Here is a 21,086-nt window from a genome sequence, read left to right as displayed (position 1 = left end):
GGTCCGACCCTGCCGTGGTTTAAAACGCCTCTCCTCCTCATTCCCTCAACCCCGGCCACGGTGGGCCTTACTGAAAGGGCCCGGTCCTCTCAAACGCTTCCGCTCCGCTCCCCGTTCTGGGAAGAGTGGTCTTTCGCTTTCACCCCTGAAGACCCCTTGGAGGATATTCGATAAAAGAGTCGCAACTTGACCAAGCTGGATGTGGCTGCCACTGTATTTTAAATCCCAGTGGCAGGCCCTGATACCAGACTTCTGAATCGGTGCAATTCTCTTGCAGAAGTAGAGGGATATTTCGAACTGTAATTTTCACAGAAAAAACCCCCACCAAAAAACCCCTCAGCTAATTGAAATCAAAAGTGTCTCCGAGGTTAATTGCTCTGGATCTGAGTTTTACCTTCTCTAGCGGGTGTCACTGTTTTCAGTGGGAGCAGGTGGGAGGAATGGGAGATAGGTGCCTTATTTAATCGGCTGAAAAGAAAAACCCTCCAGGAGGAAAGGGGGTAGGTGGTGTAAAATACGAAGCGGCAAAGAAACGAGGAGAAAAATAGTTTCCCAAAGCCCACGTGAGGTCCCAAAAACGCATTCCAGTCAAAGAATCTTTATTTTACACATTTCAACCCATTACATATGATATCCTGATTTGTATTCCCTCACCCCAATATCTTTTCATAAATACTGTTCGATGATCTGCTTAGTGATGTTAAAAAAAATATGGAAAATTCCATTTCATCCCAACCTAGCTTGAAAAAGTAAAGTCGTATTTACAAGGCTGCAAGCCTCCAGAAATCGAAACTTGCTCCTGGATTAAATGTATTTTTGAGTCCTTTAGAGGTCATATTGTTAAGCGATTCCAACTTACAGTACGCAAGCTGCCTTAAAGCTGCTTTAGAAGCCAAGAGGTTATACACAAGTGAAGAGAGCTCTGGATCCGCCAGGTGACAGCTCTCAGACACCGTAGTCCAACCCTGCTGTTTCCAGAGTCCCTCTTCTGCCCTCTGGCTATGGAATCTTCTCTTTTCAGAGGGAAGACTCCTAAACTGAAACCGGCATTCGTTAAATATTTTGTTGCTATTTAGCCACCAGGTAACTAGGGCCCCAGACCCACCTTCCCTCCCACCTCCCAACGGCTGATTCTCTGTTTCAACGGGTTCTCGATCCAGCTCAAGTGCAACTCTCCACCCTATAACCAGCCTCTCCCTCCCCTTACTCTGCCCCGGGTGCCTTCTCTTCATCTCTCAGAGGGGGAACTCGGGCCGATATTTTCTCATCATGCCTCTCCCTTAAACAATATGAAAACGTAAGCCCGTTTCACCAATGAACCAAGCAAAGGCAGCATGGGAGCAGCACTGCTTTTAAGGAGAGAGGTCCCTGGGATCATTGAGAACTTTCAGCATGGCTACTAAAATGACTCACGCAGCGATCGATAACGACGCTTCAGGCGGCAACAAGGATTCACGGCAACTCAAGTCGGTGTCTTTAAGAAGGGCACACCCTGCCGAAACCTCACGGGTCAGGAGGCTGGGTGTGGGGTGGGGGACACATCACAGGTAAGAAAGAGATTCATGAGGAGAACATTCGGTATATTCCAAAGTAATCATTTTGTGGACGTACTCACATGCGATACGGTTGAGGTGGCTTAACTTTAATATAGCGAAAGCCCAAAAGACATTAGATTCTCCCACAAGCAGAATGGTAGTTGGGCTCGAAGCACGCTGAATCGCAGACACAGAGTCGGGGACTGTCACAATGGGGAGAAAGACAGAGATTGGATGAAGATGTTCGTTGTCACTGAAGTTTAATGGATTGATGATGCTAGAGATAAAAAAGCCTCTTCCCCCCACATCTGAGCATGAAGGGGTACACGTCTTCTCGTACACAGAGGATGGCACGGTGTCCCAGAATCACTTTCTCTTTGACAACAGAACAATTTATGGGTTGGTGGGGGAAGAGGAAGGAGGGGTGAACCAAAACGTTTAAGATCGACCTACTTTACCCTTTCCTTTAGTCGTAGGACTCATCCATCTAGAAAGGGACCGCCACTGATCAACGGCAACAAAGTCTGAATGCTAGTGTTAGGAAGCGCTTTACATAAAAGTAGATCGAGACAAATAATGTACGGTATTACTACACTCTCTCTCTATATAAAGTTCTCGTGGCTTAGGAAATACATCTTTCATGCAGTTGCACTGAGACAAAATGCTGCAATGCACCAAAATCTTTACACCACTCTCCCAGGTTGTGCCAATGTGGAACTCGAGGAAAAGGGCAAATCAATAGGAGGGGGTGGGGGAGAAATATAGAACGGCTTACGGAAAAGATCATATCGGTAAACGTTACCGTGGATTACGCAGCCACGCGAGGAGGGAAATCGTGTTTGATAAAGCTGCACGCTACCCCTATCTAAAATCCGAAGGTCCCCCAAAACGTCTTCCTTGGTCGGACCGTCTAAGGGGCCACGGAAACAAGATCTGGATGTTGTAATCAAATAATTTCCAGCAGGAAACCAAGTTTACCAAGGCTGTGACCCAAGAAGTAATTCTTAACTGCAGTGGGTGTACAACTAAGAGTATTCAGTGGCAATTCATCAATATCGATTCCCCAGAGTCATAAAGTGCATTGCTAATAACGTTTTGAGCAGTGAGGAGCTGAAAAGCACCTCTGAACTGCAGGGGTTAAGACAGTCCGCCCTGCCTCCCGCCACCCCAAGAAACAGGACTGTAGTCACATTCTTACAGAGTCGAACAGGAGCCTGAGCTTCCTAAGATGTCCCCCGAGAGGCAAAGCTTCCAGTCCATGAAATGCATTTAATCCCAATTTGTAGAGGCAGAAATGGGCAGAGGGGTGGCAGAGAGCAAGTATAATTAGCGTGATTCCGAATGCTGCATTCTGCCACTCCCGCCACCTCTGAAACACTGAAACCTTGCTGTTATAACAGTTCCCACCCATCCAGAGAAGCCCAAATCATCAAACAGGCAGAGGAGCTAGTGGTGCCACTGTTTCAGTTTCAATTCATCTCTGGGCACTCATCGACCCCATTCACTCCGTGACGAAGACAGCTGAACGCAGCTCGGCTTTTAGGAAGACGAGAGAGAAAGGACACCCAAGAACAGGATGGAAATTAACATTTTTCTCCCAAGTTTAAATTCTTTTAAACCTATTCTCCCTACTTGGCTGAGTTTTCTCAGACTAACACGGCCCACCTTCGCCACCCATCCGGCCCACTCCTGCCAACCGAAAGATTTCAAGATTGAAAAACAACAGTTTCGCTTGAACTGTTGTGACTCCGCCTAGTAAGAACTCAAAAAAAAAATTTTTTTAAAGAAATTTTAAAAAGCCACACTATTCATCTGCCCACTTCAGGCTCCTCAGGGGGTCTGTCCAGCGCTTAATCCAATTCCTCGGCTGCAAAATTAAGAACCCTGAGTCCCCGGGGAAACTGGAGAGCGGAGTAAGCACATTAATTACATCCGAGGCGCTGAGGTTGCTGACAAATGCAGCGGGAGGCCAAGTGCTGTTTCCGGCCAAGAGAAAGCGGTAATGTTGCGGTTTCTTCCAGAACACGGGGAAGCGCACGAGTGTGATCGGGGAAGCGCACACGTGTGCTCACACCTACCTATCGCTTTGCTTTTCAAAAAAAAAGATATCAAAAACCTCCGTAGGTCCCCCTCAGGAATGGGAGAAGAGTGACACTCGCCCATTTTAGTTCTTTCCGGGAAGTCGACCTCTCCTTTGACACCGGTTAGCACTCTGGTGCTGGTACACAAGCAAATCAGAGGCAGGCTTTCCCCTGATGAGGCTATAATGGGATGCTCTTAAAACTCCAGGTGCCGTGCCGCTTATGGGAAAGGAGAAGAGCCTCGCCGTCAAAAGTATCCCCTTTCTACCCAGAGTGGAAGCTGAAGAAGTGTGACAGCCACAGTATGTTTGACAATTCGGGGCATTTTTCCGGGTCTCCCACCTCGGGGAAAATGTGTGCTTTTCCCTAGAATAGCCGCAGATCACTGATCATCAGTGGTCTACTAAAGGACAAGGCAGATTTAAATCTGTAAGGTGCTTCCACTTATTTTCCATCTAAAGGTTTCCAAGTTCATGGAGGTAATACCTTAAGAAAGCAGTGAGCTACTGAGACAGAGGAGACAGCAGGGATTGAAAGCAAGCATGACTTCTTAACCGCTGACTTCTCACACTGTCAATGGCACCAAAACATGTGCTCTTCGAGGCCTAATATTGTGGGAAGCTGTTTAGGGAAATGCAAATCTTCTCCACAGCGACTTTTGCAAGCCGAATTCGGTTCTCCCCTGTCTGTCAACTTCAGCTAAGAAAACGTACTCCCAGAGGTCCTCATTTTCTGCTCATCAGGATCCAGGCTGCACCCTAGAGGCTCTGGTTCAATGGCAGTTGCGTAGCGAGTCAGATTTCTAATCTGTAGACATGCCTCTGCAGTTGAAGACATGAAACCAAATACCCTTCAGTAAGTTACGGTTGGCTCTTCCTCACCATCTGTCTTTGGGCTGAAGGGCCGTGTTGCAGTCCCTTGTCACCGGTAGGGAAACCACCGGGGAATTAAAGGAAACTCACCCAAGTGTTGCCCAGCACTTTGGTATAAAAAAACTCTTACTTCCTTCAGTCCTGACTGCCCCATTTTAAAAATGAATCTCCGTTTTTTAAAATAATGTGAGTTTCAGGCAGCTGGTCATTCACTCCCACCCAAAATCAGGAAATCCTGGTCTTTCCAAGCACTCTTGCCTACTCTCTGAAAACCTCTACTGCCTGGAAACCGGGAGTGGGAAAAATCTCTTTTTTAGCTGCATTTTTTCCACTTGAACCTCAGGCAATTATCTGGTTTCCTTCCCTATATCCTATCTCCTCCCATTTTCCCGTATCTTGAACACCGCCAGCAAAAGCTGGTGGATTGCGTTTAAGGTGGCTCCGAATCCATCCTTCCCCGTGGCTGTCTCCCTGATCCACGTACCTCTGCCGCTCTAATTAGCTGTATTCTTATCCAACTACAATGGTAAGCTTTATTCCACTGCTGGCTGGCAGACAGAAGATTGCATATCCCAAACCCTGAGCAAAAGATAAGGTCCTGCCACAAAGGAAGTACTGCCCCAAGAGATGTGTGCAAGGGGACAGTGCTGAATTGTGCAGACAAGACGGCAAGGGAGAGGGAAAACCGCTTCCGGGGGATTCATTTGGTCGGCTCCCAAGTCTCGCCGGGCAAGACATACCCAGCCTTCGTATGAGCTGAGAACAGATCCCCTTCTGGATAAAAAAAGAGATCGCTTTTCATCCGTACAAAGCTGCAAAACCCAAAATGCTCAGAAAGGCAGGTAGCCGGGGCCCACAACTACCCGGCGCAATGGAAAAGAACAGCACTACTTGGCTCGCAACCTGCCGGAAAGCCTCTTTAGCCCAGAGTGCAGATGTGAACGGGGAAGGACGGAGACAGCTTGCTCAAGATCACATACGGTAAGAGGGGGCAGCCCCAGGAGAGACTGATGATCCCTGGGCAAACGCTCTTAACCACTTTATCGTCTGCCTGAATGGGTGCGCCCATTTTGTTTTTTAACACCAGGTCATCTCACTCATTCTCATGCATCACGCCCCAAGACACTCAACTTTATTCCTTCTTTTTCCAAGGTAATTCCTCCCCAAATAGTAGGGTCACTGAAAGTCATCTCCCTTTCATTCACTTGTTCAATCCCAGCATATCGTCCCTATTTTGCTATTTTCCAATCTGTACATTTCCCTTTTGATTCACACACCCGCTCACACACAAACATTCACACAGTCTGTTTGTACCACAAAACCAAGGAACAGAACCGCTTCCAGATGAGAGCACCCAGACCTATATAAAAAACTAAAAACCGAACCAAAAAAACCCACCCTCTTCTTCTCTCTCCTGCTCTCTCTCAGCATTTCCAAGTCAAGCAAGTTAAAATTTTGTTGAGGTCACGTAAAGATCCATTTTCCTTAGAATTAAGAGGAAGAAATTAGGTTTCTGTGACATTTTGCTCCCAGCCATAATTTTTTTGTGACATCGATGTTGGGAAGTGGCAGCGGCTTCCTTTCACAGACAGTCTTATTAATAAATTAAAAGTTTCTCCGAAAAGTGACGATCCCAGGGTCTATCCCATCATGCTGTGCTCTCCCACTCGCTGCGAGCCTCCACAGATCCATTTGTCACCTTCTTGACCTTCTTCATGTTTTCCATAACTCCTGAAGTCGTCACCCTAAAACACAGAAATGTGGAGTTAGACGAAACCCCCACCAATCTGCAGCTTTTTCCTGCAGCTTTCCTTCAGTTTTCCAGCCCTTTCTTAACTTCTGCTCTTCCCTCCGACATCAAGGGAATAATAATTAATAATTGTGGCATTTGTTAAGCGTGTACCACATTCCAGGTACCGTAGTAGATACGAGCAAATCGGATCGGGCAGAGACCCACGTGGGGCTCACAGTCTTAATCCCCATTTTATTATTATTATTATTATGTTAGTATTTGTTAAGCGCTTACTATGTGCAGAGCACTGTTCTTAGAGCTGGGGTAGACACAAGGCAATCAGGTTGTCCCATGTGGCGCTCACAGTCTTTATCCCCATTTTACAGATGAGGTAACTGAGCCACAGAGAAGTGAAGTGACTTGCCCAAAGTCACACTGCTGACAGGTGGCAGAGCCGGGATTCGAACCCATGATCTCTGACTCCAAAGCCCATGCTCTTTCCACTGAGCCATGCTGTTTCTGCTGCTTCTTCATTTTACAGATGAAGTAACTGAGGCAAAGAGAAGTTAAGTGACTGGAAGCTCCCGATTTCTAAACAGGCCATTGGGCCTTGAGCAGGGCAAAGGAAGCAGCATTGCGTAGTGGATACGGCACAGGCCTGGGAGTCAGAAGGTCATGGGTTCTAATTCTGGCTCTGCCACTTGTCTGGTGGGTGACTCTGGGCAAGTCGCTTCACTTCTCTTTGACTTAGTTCCCTCACCTGTAAAACGGGGATTGAGACTGTGAGCCCCATGTGGGACAGGGACTGTGTCCAACCTGATTTGCTTGTATCTACCCCAGCGCTTACTACAGTGCTTGGCACATAGTAAATACTTAAATACCACAACTATTATTACTATTATTTCCATTTTTACATTATGTAGCGCACTGCACAGTAACTGGGTTCCTACAGACTGACCTTTGGACATCACAAAGCTTTGGTCTTGAAGGCATTTTCCCAATGGACGGTCCTATGGTAGCCTTGGCCTCCTTATGAAAAGAGAGGCTTACAGCTCTGCAAGGAGATGACATGACCACTTGCCTAGGATGGTTGAGGTACTCTTGTGCCGGGAGGCAGGCCGTCTGGAGATAATCCTTCTGGGCCTACGGTTCTAAGTTTAATTCCACCCAGGTAGAGATTTGCCTACGTGCACTTCACCTGAACCGCGAGCACTTGCAGCAAGGATGCAGGTTGGGCTGGGCAATGAGGGTCAGGGTGCGAGCTGAAGAAGCAGCAGCGTGGCTTAGCGTCTACAGCCCGGGCCTGGGAGTCAGACGGACAAGGGTTCTAATCCCGTCTCCGCCACTTGTCTGCTGTGGGTCCTCGGGCAAGTCACTTCACTATGCCTCGGTTCCCTCATCTGTAACATGTGGATTAAAGACAGAGAACCCCATGTGGGACAGGGACTGTGTCCAACCTGACTGCCCTGTATCTAACCCAGTGATTAGAATGGAGCTCCACACATAGTAAGCGCTTAACAAATAGCATCATCAAGTCAGGTGCAGGTAAGGCTGGCCAGCTGGCACTACGTGGAATGAGTGGAAAAAGCAGCAGCTGCTGTCAGGATGCTTGAGTTAAAGTACTGGTATGGGGGGAGAGCAGGAGACTGAGGAATGTGAAGGGGGAGAGAGTTCCAGGTCAGAGGGACGACATGGGCAAGGGGTTGGTGGTGGCGAGGTATGACGAGGTTGAGGTACAGGGAGTAGGCTGACAGAGAAGTGCAGTGTGGTGTGCTGGCTGGATTAAAGTAGGTGATCAGTCCGCCAAGGAAGGATGGAGAGAGTTGATTGAGTGCCTTGAAATTGACAGTAAGCAATTAATCGCAATTATTGAGCCCTTTCCTCAAATATGAGTATGCAGCACTGAATTAAGGGCTTGGGAGAGGACAATATAACAGAGTTGGTAGACACATTTCCCACCCACAATGAGCTTAAAGTCTAGCAGGGGAGAAGGACCAAGAAAAATGTAAAAAATTACAAATAAGTCCATCGGTGCTATGGGGCTCAGGGAGGGGTGGATAAAGGGAGACAATCCAAGTGCAAGTTAAGGAGTTTGACATGGATAAAACACTGGCAGAGACCACTGTGCTGCAGCCCCGCCTGAAGTCATTCTAATCCCCACTCTGCCATTTACCTGCTGTAAACTTGGGCAAGTCACTTCACTTCTCTGTGCCTCAGTTTCCTCAACTGTAAAAGGGGGATTCAATACCTGTTCTCCCTCCTACTGAGACTGCGAGCCTCTTGTGGGACGGGGACTGTGTCCGACCTGATCATCTACCCGAGCACTTGATGCATCGTAAGGACTTAATGAATAGTATTAGTATTATTATGTAGAGGTAGATGGGCAACTATTGGAAGTTTTTGAGGAGGGGGGATACGATTAAGTGCTTGGATTGACATAGCAGTAATTTTGACGGAGAGGGAAGGGCAGATTTTAGCGACACCGTGAAGGCTGATCTGACAGGATGTGGTGACAGTTGAATAGGTCCCTTGAATGAGAGAGATGAATCAAGGATAATACCAAGGGTATGAGCTTGGAAGTCAGGGAGGATAGTGGTGTTATCTATACTGATGAGAAAGACAAGGGGAGGACAGGGTTTGGGTGGGAGGATGATGAGCTCTGTTTTGACCACATTAAGTTTAGGTATCAGCGGGTCATTCAAGAAGCTGTCTTTGAAGGCAAGAGGGATTGCAAGACTGCAGAAAAGGAGATGGGGAGATTTGGGAATCATCTGATAGAAATAGTAATTGAAGTCATGGGACCACATGAATTCTCCTAGGGAGTGGGTCCAAATGGAGAACAGAAGGGAAGCCAAATCTGAGCCTTGAGAGTCGCCCACAAGTCATTAGAGGGTGGGAAGCAGAGGAGAAGCCTGTGAAAGAGACTGAGAAGGAACAGGCAGAGAGGAGGAGGAGAACCAGGAGAGGCTGGTGTCAATGAAGCCAAGGTTAGATAATGTTTCCAGGAGAAGGGGGTGGTCTCTGGAGTCGAAGGCAGCTCAGAGATCTAGGAGGACTAGGATGGAGAAGAGGCTGTTGGATTTGGCAGGGAGAGGGTTAAAGGTGACCTTAAAGAGGGCAGTTCTGTTTAGTGAAGGGGGTGGAAGACAGATTGGAGGTGGTCTAAGAGAGAATCTGAGGAGGCGAAGTGCAGGCAGTGGGTGCAGACAACTCGCTCAAGGAGTTTGCAGAGGATGGAGTGATAACTAGATGGAGCCATGGAATTGACGGTTTTTTTTTTTTTTTTTTAGGAACGAGGATGCGTGAGGAAGTTTGACAGGAATGGGGAAGAAGACGCTGGAAAATGGAGAGCTGAAGATTGAGAGCAGAAAGGGAAGAAGGGAAGGAACGAGTCTTTTATTAAGGAGCAAAGGAATGGGGTAGGAGGTATGGGTGGAAGGTGTAGATTTTGAGAGGAGGCAAGAGATCTCTTGAGATACTGCTAGGAGAGTCAAAGAAGGGACTGCAGAGGAGCTGGGGAGATTTTAGGGTTTCAATTTTATCAATACAGTACATGGCCAGGTCATTAGGGGCAAGGGATGGGTAGGGGTTTTGAAGAACAGCTGGCGTGGCAATGGGTATAGGAGTCAATAAAGATGGAGAGATAATGATGTTAGGTGGAAGAGAGGTCAGAATTAAAGCAGGTGAGGTTAAAATTCAGTTGGACAAGGTCAGCTTCATGTCTGGATTTCCGCTAGCAGTGCTCCACAGCTCATGCACAAGAGCAAAGGAAACCTAATGTGGGGAGGATCCTGGGCTACAGGTTGGAGGCATGAAATCAGTGGAGGGGCAGGGGAGTGAGGGAGTTGAGTTCAGTAGAGAGGGTAGTGTTGAGGCCATAGATTTGTGTGTCAAGAAAAAGCAGTCTGGGTATCGAGACCAAAGGGGGCCTGGTGACTTCAGAAAATGGGAGGGGATCAAAAGATCAGAGGCTTCTGTAAGGGAAAAGGACAGATATGCGGGGGGTGGGTGAGTGGGAGAAAGAACAGGTGAGGAGACTGATCTGAGAGAGGAATTTCAGAGTTGGTGAGGGTAGAGATGGTGCAGTGACTAACAGGGATGAGATCAAGCATATGTGGGGTGGAGCAGGAGTTGAGGAGTGAGAGGAGAAGGGCAGCAGAGGGATGTTGAGGAAAATTCACGTGGATATTGAAGTCTTCAAGGATCAATATAGGGATGGAGAAAGAAAGAAGGAACATGAGAGGGGGATCAAAATGGTTCCAAAAGTTGGAGAAGGGGGCCTGGGGAATGGTAGGTGACAGGTCAGTCAGTCCATTGTATTTATTGAGCACTTACTGTGGGCAGAGCATGTACTAAGCGCTTGGTGCCTATCACACTGTAAGCGCTTAACAAATATCATCATTATTAAAATACAACAATAAAAAGACGCATTCCCTGCCCACAGCAAGCTTACAGTCTAGAAGTCTACAGTCTAGTTTACAGACTAATAACTGGAGTGGGCAGTTAAAGAAAGGGAAAGAGAGGGATGGGGGAGGTGGGATGGTGCATAAACAAAAGCGATACTGGGGAACGAGAAAGAAGCCCCCACTTCCCCCCTTTTCCACTGAGTTTTGGGAAATGGGAGAAGATGAGTCCCTCCCCAAGCTCCCATGCCCCCCAAAAAGAACAGGGGACACGGTGTCATCTTGGGAGAGTCAGGTGTCAGTGATGGCGAGGAGGAGCAGTGACTAGGTCAGGAACAAGTCAAGGATGAAGGGAAGCTTGCCCCCAATGGAACGGGGGTTCCACAGGTCGCAATGAGCCGAGGCTGTGGGCCAGGAGGGGGAAGGGCGGGGAGCATCCTTTTAATGCAACCGTAGAGAGATGCCAAGGCTTAAAACGTTCCACCGCAGACATGAAGGAGCTTCCTGCATGGTAAGCAAAACAATCAAGCTAACGAGTTTTATTCAAGCCCCTGACCTCACTTTAGGGATCGCCCAGCACAGCCAATCACTTTCCCTCTCAGGCAGTAATGATGCAACAGTCATTATAAATATTTATATGTCTACGAGTAATGCTTTGGCCTGGAGCTAAAGAAATCATTTATAGGAGGAGGAGAAGGAAAACAATCGTGTAATTTGCTTTTCACCCTGGCTACTGTATCATTTGTATTTCCCTACTGCCTTAAATACAACTGAGTCAAAATTTCCACTTTCTCCCTTTCGACTACTAAGAAAATCTGCATTTTCTTCAGTTCCTATAGTTTAGAACTGTAGAGCATAACTAGAGCCCTTCATTCTTTGACTTAATATTTTTATGAGGAATGTATTAGGTTTAACTCCTCCACCCCAGAAAAGGGTGGGAAATTGGATAAAATTTACTTTGACGATCCCCAAAAAACATGTGAATGGTGGATTTTTTTAAAAGTAGAGCGATATACCAGGCATCGCTTAACATTTCCATTAGTCAATCAATGCTATGTATGGAGCGCTTACTGTGCGCTGAGCACTGACATCCAACATTTCCAGGATTTCTAAGTAGCAGCATTCATCTTTTCTATAACTTTCATTAAAATTAAAATTTCTATAACTTGCATTAACATTTCATTAAAAAAATGGAAAGAAACATGACAAATCTGGGCAGTTTTAATAAATGTATTTTCAATTTAAACTGAAAGGGAAAGGTCCTAACCTTAACTGAACAGCAGCAGAGCAGTGGGTAGAAAGACCCAAAATAAACCCAACAAATCTCCTTCCTCAGTTCGCTACTGGCAGCTGACACTACGAATGGCATAACATTTCTTTTAATCCACACTAAATGAATGAATACATTTTCTCTCGCGCTTAGCCAAAGTTTTCTCCCTGTCCCCAAAGTTATTTAAACCTGAATGGTAATATAATTAAAAACAATCCAGAAATTTTAGAAGGACCCTCCTGAAGTTACGGAAAAACATTCAAACTGCAAAAACAGACTGAAGAAGATGAGATTAACACGTGACCAAAATGGTCACTTTTGCAGTCTTGGCCTGGAAATGATGTTCCATTTAGCTTTCTCTGAGAAAGCGTGCAGGGAATGTGTCTGTTTATTGTTATAATGTACTCTCCCCAGTGCTTATTATGGTGCTTTGCTTACACTAAGTGCTGAATAAATAAAACTGAATGAGAAAATACAGAATGAGATGAAACTGAATTTTCTGAATGTTCCTGAATTTTGGGTTCTTCCCTGCTATTTCTCCACAATACTCTAGCTTTCACTTGCTCTTTTCAAATTAAACAAAGCAGCAAACATGCACTGGCAGGGCCGGGGGGGGGCGGGGGGTGAGGGAGGAGTGGTGCTTAAATGATCCTAACCAACTTGCTCAGATTTTCCCCAGAAAATCCTAATCAGATCAGCTCAAAGTGCTTAACTGCCTGAGTGAGCCTTTTTCGGCCTAATTTGAGTTTTTGCATACTGCAGCTGATTTCATGAAGCTGAAACCTGCAAGTTTCCGCTGCAAGGAGGGAGAAGAAAAGCCAGTATTGCATTACCACCCAAAAGATTCCAAGTAGGACACAGGATATGATGCGTCCGCACATTCTCTGCTTCAACAGCCTCTTCTGAAGTGTCCTAGTTTTGGAGCAAATGCTGATGGGGGCCAGAGAGCTGAAGGAATTTGAACAGCAGGGAACTCCCTAAAATAAATTTATGGAGATCACAGAGAAAGCTTTGCAAGTGATTGGGTTAAGAGACGCTCGATAATGACCCTCACTCTCGGGCTGGAAACTCATAAGGTTCCAAAGGGCCTCGGTCCAATGTAGCTTAAGGCCTCAATAGTTAATTAACTTAAATTTTTTGATAACTGAATAAGCGACGTTCTCTGGATTCTAAATGTGACTAGGCCCAGGCCTAGTTAATATATTACTACATCCTGCCTCAATTCCCCTAAACGTTCTTCTCTCAACACGCCCTCAACAAATCAAATCGGTAAGTGGCAACAGGTCAACAGCTGCCTGAAGAATGACGTACAGTACTGGAAATAGGAACCTAACGAGTCCACTTTTCATCCCCAGCACACCGAACATTTTCTTTCCCACTCCTAAAGATACTCGATGACAGAACTAATTCAGATCGTCATGAATATGCATTACTGATTTGGAGGCTACTGAGTTTGATAATTAAAATTGCATTCAATACTTATCAACTTGCTGAATTTTTATATGACAGCTTCCATTACTGGAAATTAGAAACCTCTCCGAACCTCAGCCCAGGGAGCGAGACGATGAAGGGACGCTATGGAGAGGGACCGAAAAATCGGTTTACTTGTACTTTTTCCAGGATGCCAAATTCTTGCAGGGAAAATGCCACGTTTTTTGAAACGAGGCCAGCACCGAGACAGCCTGCCTGGCTAGTGGTTGCACAGAGGGCAATGAAGTCCAAAACCCAGGTACAATTTTTCAGTCTGCTCTCAGAATAAGAAAACAATGCCAGCGGACTTGAATAGGGGAGGCGGAGAAAGCGGGAAGGAACAATAGAAAAAAAAAAATCTCTAACTGGAAGGGAAGAACCTAACTCTTTCTGGAGAGACATCCTGACCTCTGTGATAAAGCCCTAAAATGACTCTTTAAGGGAAGCAGTGTGGCCTAGTGGAAAGAGCACAGGCCTGGGAGTCAGAGATTCTGGGTTCTTATCTCAACGCTGCCACTCGTTTACTGCGTGACCTTGGGCAAGCCACTTAGCTTCTCTGTGCCTCATTACCCCATCTGTAAAATGGGAATTCAATGCCTGTTCTCCCTCCTACTTCGACCACGAGCCCCTGTGTTGGACAGGGACTATGTCTGACCTGATCTACCTGTATCTTCCCCAGCGTTTCGAAAGTACTTGACGCTGTAAGCGCTTGACAGATATCAGCAAATGCTTGCCACGTATTAAGTGCTTAAAAATACCAGAAAGTGCCTGCCACATAGGAAGCACTTAACAAGTACTATAGTTGTAATTACCATAACTGCTAGGGGCAGTGGCCAGGATGAAGGAGGAAAATCTCTGCCTCCTCTCACGGGGCTATCACAACGGAGGTATTTGCTGCTTAAGTGGGTCACGCTCTCAGAGACATGCCACGGACCAAACCCTCTTAAAAACACTCAAAGGACGAATTATCGCTAGCACTGTTCTGAATGAGGGATTGGAAGGGAGCTGACCGAACCCCCCGTCCATTGAAGGGGGGCTTAGGTACGTAGCACGAAGGGCAGCAACACAAGGATTAGACTGTAAGCCTGTCAATGGGCAAGGACTGTCTCTATCTGTTGCCGGATTGTACATTCCAAGCACTTACTACAGTGCTCTGCACAGAGTAAGCACTCAATAAATACCATTGAATGAATGAAAGGATCAACAAGCCCCTCCTCCAAGACATCTTCCCTAAACGTTCCTTCCCTCTTCTCCCACTTCCTTCTGCATCGCCCTGACTTGCCTTTATTCATCCCCCATCCCAGCCCCACAGCACTTATGTATATATCTGTAATTTATTTATTTCTATGAATGTCTGTCTCCCCCTCTAGACTGAAAGCTCATTGTGGGCAGGGAATTGGTGGTTCTTTTGTTCTCTCCCACGTGTTTAGTAGCGTTCTCAGCACACAGGTAAGTGCTCAAAAAATACATGTGACGGACTGACCTGGCCCAGACGCTGAGTCCGAGGAATGACTCTTTAGCACAGATTCAGTCTTTAAATCTAAATCTTGTTATCCAAAAATTCCAACTGGGAATTGACTTTAGTCCCTTGGTGGTGGTAGCAAACAAGAACCCACTAATATTAGAGTCACTGTTTATGAGCACAATTTCCCAACAGCAAGCACAGAATATGTGGGTGTTCTACCCCTGGGCTGGATTAAACCAGTTTTGATGGATGGGACTTTGGGGGAGGCGGGGGGGAGAAAGAGCGCATGCGTGAGAGTGATGGGGGGTGGGGGGGAATTAACCCACTTCCAAATAACCACAGGACGCCCCTCCCGAGTTCGGATGCCTCTAAAAGATGGGGGGAAGGGCATTTGATGCCTCTGGTGTGGGTTATTTCTGGAAGATTTTTCAGAAAGCAACTTCCAGGAATGGAGCTCTTCTATGTAGCAGAGAGAGATATGACAGTTCTGGGCTGCTTCCTTTTCACAGAAAAGTAGCAATTAGCCTTTTTCATCACCTCTAGGAGAATATGGATTGCACAATGACGACCTGAGCCAATATTTCAGGCCTGTTACCTCATTTGATAAAATAAATTGATAGGATTTTTGCAACAGAATAATTTCCATCCAAAAGGGTACTTCAGAGGAACTTCTTTCATCTCTAATCCTCACAACCTTGGGGAATTCTACACTGTACCGAATAAAGTCTTTTTGGTACCTCCCTGAAAACCACCACACACAATCGACAGCCCAGAGAACAAGGACAGGCTTTCTGGTTTGGTCGGTGGCTAGAGGATCTTTTTAACAGATGACCGGGGCTGGGTGTAAGCTTGACTGACTGCAAGAGGGGTCTCCCCGGAAGCTCTTTGTGGGCAGGGAATGTATACTCTCCAAAGCACTTAGTACAGTGCTTTGCACACAGAAAGCGTTCAATAAATATGACTGAACGGATGAATGAACTCTGCAACGTTGCTATACTCCTTCTGGGCTCATAACAAAGCAATTTACAAAATATTAAGCATCACGCCCCACTGCACTTATGTACATATCCTCTACTATTTCCCCAACCCATAACTGATTTTAATGTCTGCCTCCCTCTGTAGACTATAAACTCCTTGTGGGCAGAGATCACATCGACCAACCTTGTTGCACTGAACTTTCCCCGGGTTGGGAGTCAGAAGAACCTGAGTTCTAATCCCGGCTCCGCCACTTGTCCGCTGGGTGACCTTAGACAAGTCACTTCCCTTCCTCTGTGCCTCTCTTCCCTCATCTATCAAATGAGGATTAAGACCGTGAGCCCCATGTGGGACATGCACCGAAATCCTGAATTTCCTCCGGGCTTGGGAGTCAAAAGGACCTGGGTTCTAATTCCAGCTCTGCCACTTGTCTGCTCTGTGACCTTAGGCAAGTCACTTCCCTTCTCTGTGCCTCTCTTCCCTCATCTGTTAAATGAGGATTAGACTGTGAGCCCCACGTGGGACATGAACCCAACTCAATAAATACCACTGATGGATGGATTCATTAGCAACCCCTCTTCCTTTTAACAAGAATACAGATGGAAACCTTAGAAGATTAGAAGACGGTCCTGATGTCCAAAGCACGTGGAATAAAATTCCCGAACCCCAACTTCCGGTTCTCTCTTCAGGGCCTACTGCTCTTATTTACCTTGATTCTGTCATATCATACTTCCCAAGCGCTTAGTACAGTGCTCTGCACATAGTAAGCGCTCGATAAATACTGTTGATTGGCTGAGGCTAAAACTTGAAATGCTATTAGTTTACGAGAGAGAGAGAGAGATGAGGACTTTTGCATATCACCACAGGGATGTCTAATTGACATTCCCTAGGCATGGTGGCTTGCAGATGCTAAGCTTATTAAATTGACTCTAGCTTGTGCAGCCTCAACAGGACTGCCACTTGCTAGGATTTCGCTAATTCTGCAAAAACATTTCCTGTTGCTTTCTAATCTTCTCTTCCTCCCTGTCGGTTCAGTCGGTCACCCTGTAAGGCATGGAAGAGAGCCTTCGTGTGCTGCATGATCTGAATACTCCCGGGTCAGAGGGAGCATAACTCAAGCAGATGGCTATGCTTCCTCCTGTAACCCAACAGACTGCTCAAGTCGGAAAGTCTTCTGTGTGCCGAGTGGAAAAGAGTTTCAATTCTGAGGTAAAATGGAAAGGAAAGGGGTTGTCGCCTTCTGGTTAATCTCCTAAGCACGCGCCAAGATTAAACCCAGACATAGCATCCTCTCATTCATCCTGAATGTTCATTTCTGGAAAACAGGGAGAGCCACCTGCTAGGTGAGATAGGGCTCATTTTGGCACTCAGGTGTGGTTACTGCCAAATTAATTAATTATAAAAGTCAACAGCTACAGGATGACAAATGACTGTTCTCAGCGGGACTAGCAGGTTTACGAAGGGTTCTGATCATCAAATTTCCGGGCTAATTTCGAGGCACGTTCTAGTCAACAGTGGGCGGCGGGGGTGGCTAGGGAGACTGAGGTGTGCAGCCCCAACCACCACGGTTATGCCGACTGCATTCTAGGGAATTCATTAATTATTTTATTTTTTTTTTACAACAAGCTGTTTGTTGGAGGGGGGCTGCTGGCCTAGTTGCATCAATGATGTACAGCATTACCAATTCCTCTTTTCCTGAACAGACTGTTCAGTGTTTGGCAGGCATTTCAAACCAAATAAAAGAGTCTACGACTTGTATGTACATTTCTCTCTGCTAAATATAGCAGAAATCCACCTCCAAAGCATAGATGTGGGGACGGGAGTATGCCCAATTCACGCAGTGCTACTGTTAGCTAGTTAGGAAGGTGTTGGAAGGGAGGAGGAGAGAAGCAGCGTGGTCTCGTGGATACAGCATGGGTTTGGGAGTCAGAAGGACCTGGGTTCTAATTCCGGCTCTGCCACTTGTCTGCCGTGTGATCTTGGGCAAGACGCTTCATTTCTCTGTGCCTCACTTCCCTCATCTGTAGAATGAGGATTAAGAATGTGAGCCCTATGTGGGACATGGACTGTGTCCAACCCGATTTGCTTGTATCCATTTTTCCCCCATACTTAGTACAGTGCCTGGCTCATAAAAAGCGCTTAACAAATACCATTAAAAAAAAAAAGCCAGTCTTACACAGCTTCCATTTCCAAGTCATCATCTTCCTGAGACAACTGCAGGTATGGATTATCAGACGCTGGGCGGAATTTATACCCAGTGAGGACGAAGAACACCAGCGTGGCCATTTCATCCAGGAGCTGCATGGTAAAAATAAAGAGATTAGAGATATCCTCCTTGGTCACATCCACCCTCACAGGACTCCGGGGTGGCGGTCAAAGAGTAGTCAAGGCCTGGGTCTAGGGAGATGAAGTTTCAGGACACTTGCTCTGACCATTTTCTTTACCTATTCCCTTTAAAGGATTAGTGAAAATTCAAACATCCTTTTGCATCTTGAGGTATGCTCTTTAAAGGAAACAGACACTTCTAAATTGTTTGGTAGCCTCAACAGTTAAGCTTTTCTGGTGCTACCTGCAAAACCAATTGGATTTTACCTTAAAAAAAAAGATATTATGGGTGGAAAACAAGCTAAGCCAATAAGCATTACACAGGGAAAAACAACAACCTATTTCACTACCTCTCTTCTGGGCTTTAATTATACAAGGCCAACTGCTTTTTTTTTTGGCTAAGGCATTTCTATTCACAGACTTTTACAACTGAAAATGAAAATCGATAATGCAATTACTTCGAGATTTCTCATATAATCCAGCAGCTTCCCTGGACAAACATGAGACTTGAATTATAGATCAGCAGACACCGAAGGTCTCAGCAGTCACTCTCATCACCCAGAAGACAGTGTGTTCAGACTAGGGATGTATCTTGGCACCTTTACCCCGGATCACTTGAAATTACGCTGTGATCAGACACACCTTCCCCCTGCCAGTTAAGTACCTGGTACAGCCATTTCCACTGGAACGGGACGGCGAGCTTGAGAAGAATCGCAATGATTCGTGTGAAATAAATGTAACATACGATCTGTGGAGAGAGGGAGAGGAAAATAAACAAAACACTCAACTCACGGCAAGGATCCCTTTCCAACATTAGCTGTTAAAAGTAGCTTCAGAGAACATGGGATAATCACTTGAAGCTATCTCTTTAAGCTTATTATGTATTTATTAAACATGGGTGAGATGATTATGTAATGAATAGATTCTATAATAGTTACATTTCAAAGGATTTGCTCATTATCTCCAGATAATAAAATGGTTGGGGTAGCAATACTGTGGCTAAGGGGCCAAAACTCTTCCCTTTTTGTAGTTTTAATTCCAGAATCACTTTATCCCATCCCTTCAAGATTCAACTGGTCTCTACCAAGCTCTGAGAACCATTTTCAGCTACTCTTAGTTGTGATACGCAACTAAGCAATAGAAAATGAAGATATTAAGCTTTTCCTTAAAATTGCTTAATTCTCCTTACTGGCTTACATGAATGCTAAGTCTGCCAATGAGCTGTATTATTTTATTCTTTCGTTCAACATTCATTCAACAGTGCTTTTGAGGGCCCACCTGGTGTAGGGCACTTTCCCAACTCTAGTCAATCAGTGGTATTTATTGAGCATTTACTGTGTGCACAGCACCATCGTAAGCACTCGGGAAAGTACGAGTGGGAAGACTCGATCCCTGCCCCCAAGGATCTTATGGACTATGGTGTAAGACAGACATTGAAGTAAATTAGAGATAGGGAAAGTTGTAGAGCATTAGGAGATGCACAGAATTAAGAGTGGGGCTGGGTTGAGTTACCCAAGTGCTCAGGGGGAGTAAAGCCAGGTGCACGGGTGACACAGAGGGGAGGCTGGGAAGAGGAGATGATGGTTTCATCGGGGAAGGTCTCTTGAAGCAGATGTGATTTTAGGAGGGTTCTGAAGGGGGGAAGAGCGGTAGACTGTCAGATATGAAGGGGGATGTGGACAAAGGGTCAGCGGCAAGATAGAGGAGATCGAGGAACGAGATCTAGATGGTAAACTCGTCCTCTAGACTGTAAGCTCGTTGTGGGCGGGGAATGTATCTGTTATACTGTTGTGTTGTACTCTCCAAGGGCTTAAGACGGTGCCCCGCCCACAGTAAGTGCTCAATAAATACGACTGATTGAGAGAAGGCTGGTGTTAGAGGAAGGAGTGTGCAGACTGGGTTATACTAACAGATCCATGAGGCAAGGTAGAAGAAACAGAGACTCAACCTTTCCTTCTCTACTCACATCTGCAACCTGCATCCCTCCCCTCCCTTCAAACCCCTCTTAAAATGTCATGTGTTCCAATAGACACTGCCCAAATTTCTCCACCTTCCCGCTCATGGCAACTTGTGAGCCAGCTACCTTAGCACTCGCCTACCTCTCTGTTTATGCATTTATTTGCCCGTGTTTATTATGATATCATTTTTTCCTCTCCTCTAACTCGTTACCCTCTGTCCCCCTAGAGCAGGACAAGCAGAAGCAGCAGCCATGTGGCTCTGGGGCCTGAGAAGAGGTGGACCTCTCCCCCACTCTACCGCTGGGGCCGAGACCAAGTGGCCGCTAATCCGAGCCATGGTGGAAGAGGCTGCGGCAGGTCTTGTCACTGCCGAGCCTCCTTCTTATGGGGTAAAAGGAGAAGCCTAGGAAACACTGGAGCAAATGATAACAGTAATTGCTCCAGTTGCTACCCTGGTCACTATCGTCCATGGGTTTGTGACATTGCTTAGAGCACACAGAGAAGGGGTTGGCTCTTCTCATCTGCTTTGACTGCTGCTTTGTTTCTTCCACTCCAGCTATAAGAAGAATTCGCTGGTGCTTAAGGGGGAGCGGGGGGCAGGCAGACACGCATGAGTATGGGGGATGAAGAGGGAAGGGGAAAACTTCAGGTTAAACCTTGACACCCACAGACATATCATTTCTAAAAAAATAAAATAAAAAAGGTGTTCGAAAATCCTTGATTCAGTTATTCCCCTGCTGGGAAGCAGGTGGCTAAACCAGATGATCTCTTAATGTCTGTCATGACAGTGGGATTATGTGCTCTATAATATGTGGACCCTTCCATGCATGGCTAGAATGAAATGTTAGGTGTTAAAGCAACCCAGTGGAAAGTGCATGCGACTGGCAGTGAGGGGTTCTAGTTCTGGCTGTGACTTTCAGCAAGCCACTTCACTTCTCTATGCCTCAGTTTCCTCACCGGTAAAATGAGGGCAACATATCTGATCTCCCTTCCCATTCCT

The 21,086-nt window shown here is 46.2% G+C and overlaps 1 protein-coding gene across 1 annotated transcript in view; it reads right to left on the bottom strand.

The window, feature by feature from the left end:
• Positions 1-582: 582 nt before the first annotated feature.
• Positions 583-21,086, bottom strand: part of GPR107 (G protein-coupled receptor 107) — an 82,787-nt gene continuing 62,283 nt past the window's right edge. Inside the window, exons 16-18 of the mRNA XM_029064207.2 lie at positions 18,793-18,876; positions 17,980-18,101; positions 583-6,233 (exon numbers count right to left, since the gene is read on the bottom strand). Of these exons, the coding sequence (XP_028920040.1) occupies positions 6,137-6,233; positions 17,980-18,101; positions 18,793-18,876 (303 nt within the window). The 3' untranslated portion in view covers positions 583-6,136. The remainder of the gene's footprint in view (positions 6,234-17,979; positions 18,102-18,792; positions 18,877-21,086) is intronic.

The sequence above is a fragment of the Ornithorhynchus anatinus genome, chromosome 4, assembly GCF_004115215.2.
Source record: "Ornithorhynchus anatinus isolate Pmale09 chromosome 4, mOrnAna1.pri.v4, whole genome shotgun sequence".
Classification (NCBI taxonomy): domain Eukaryota; kingdom Metazoa; phylum Chordata; class Mammalia; order Monotremata; family Ornithorhynchidae; genus Ornithorhynchus; species Ornithorhynchus anatinus.
This window is presented reverse-complemented; position numbering and strand designations above follow the sequence as displayed.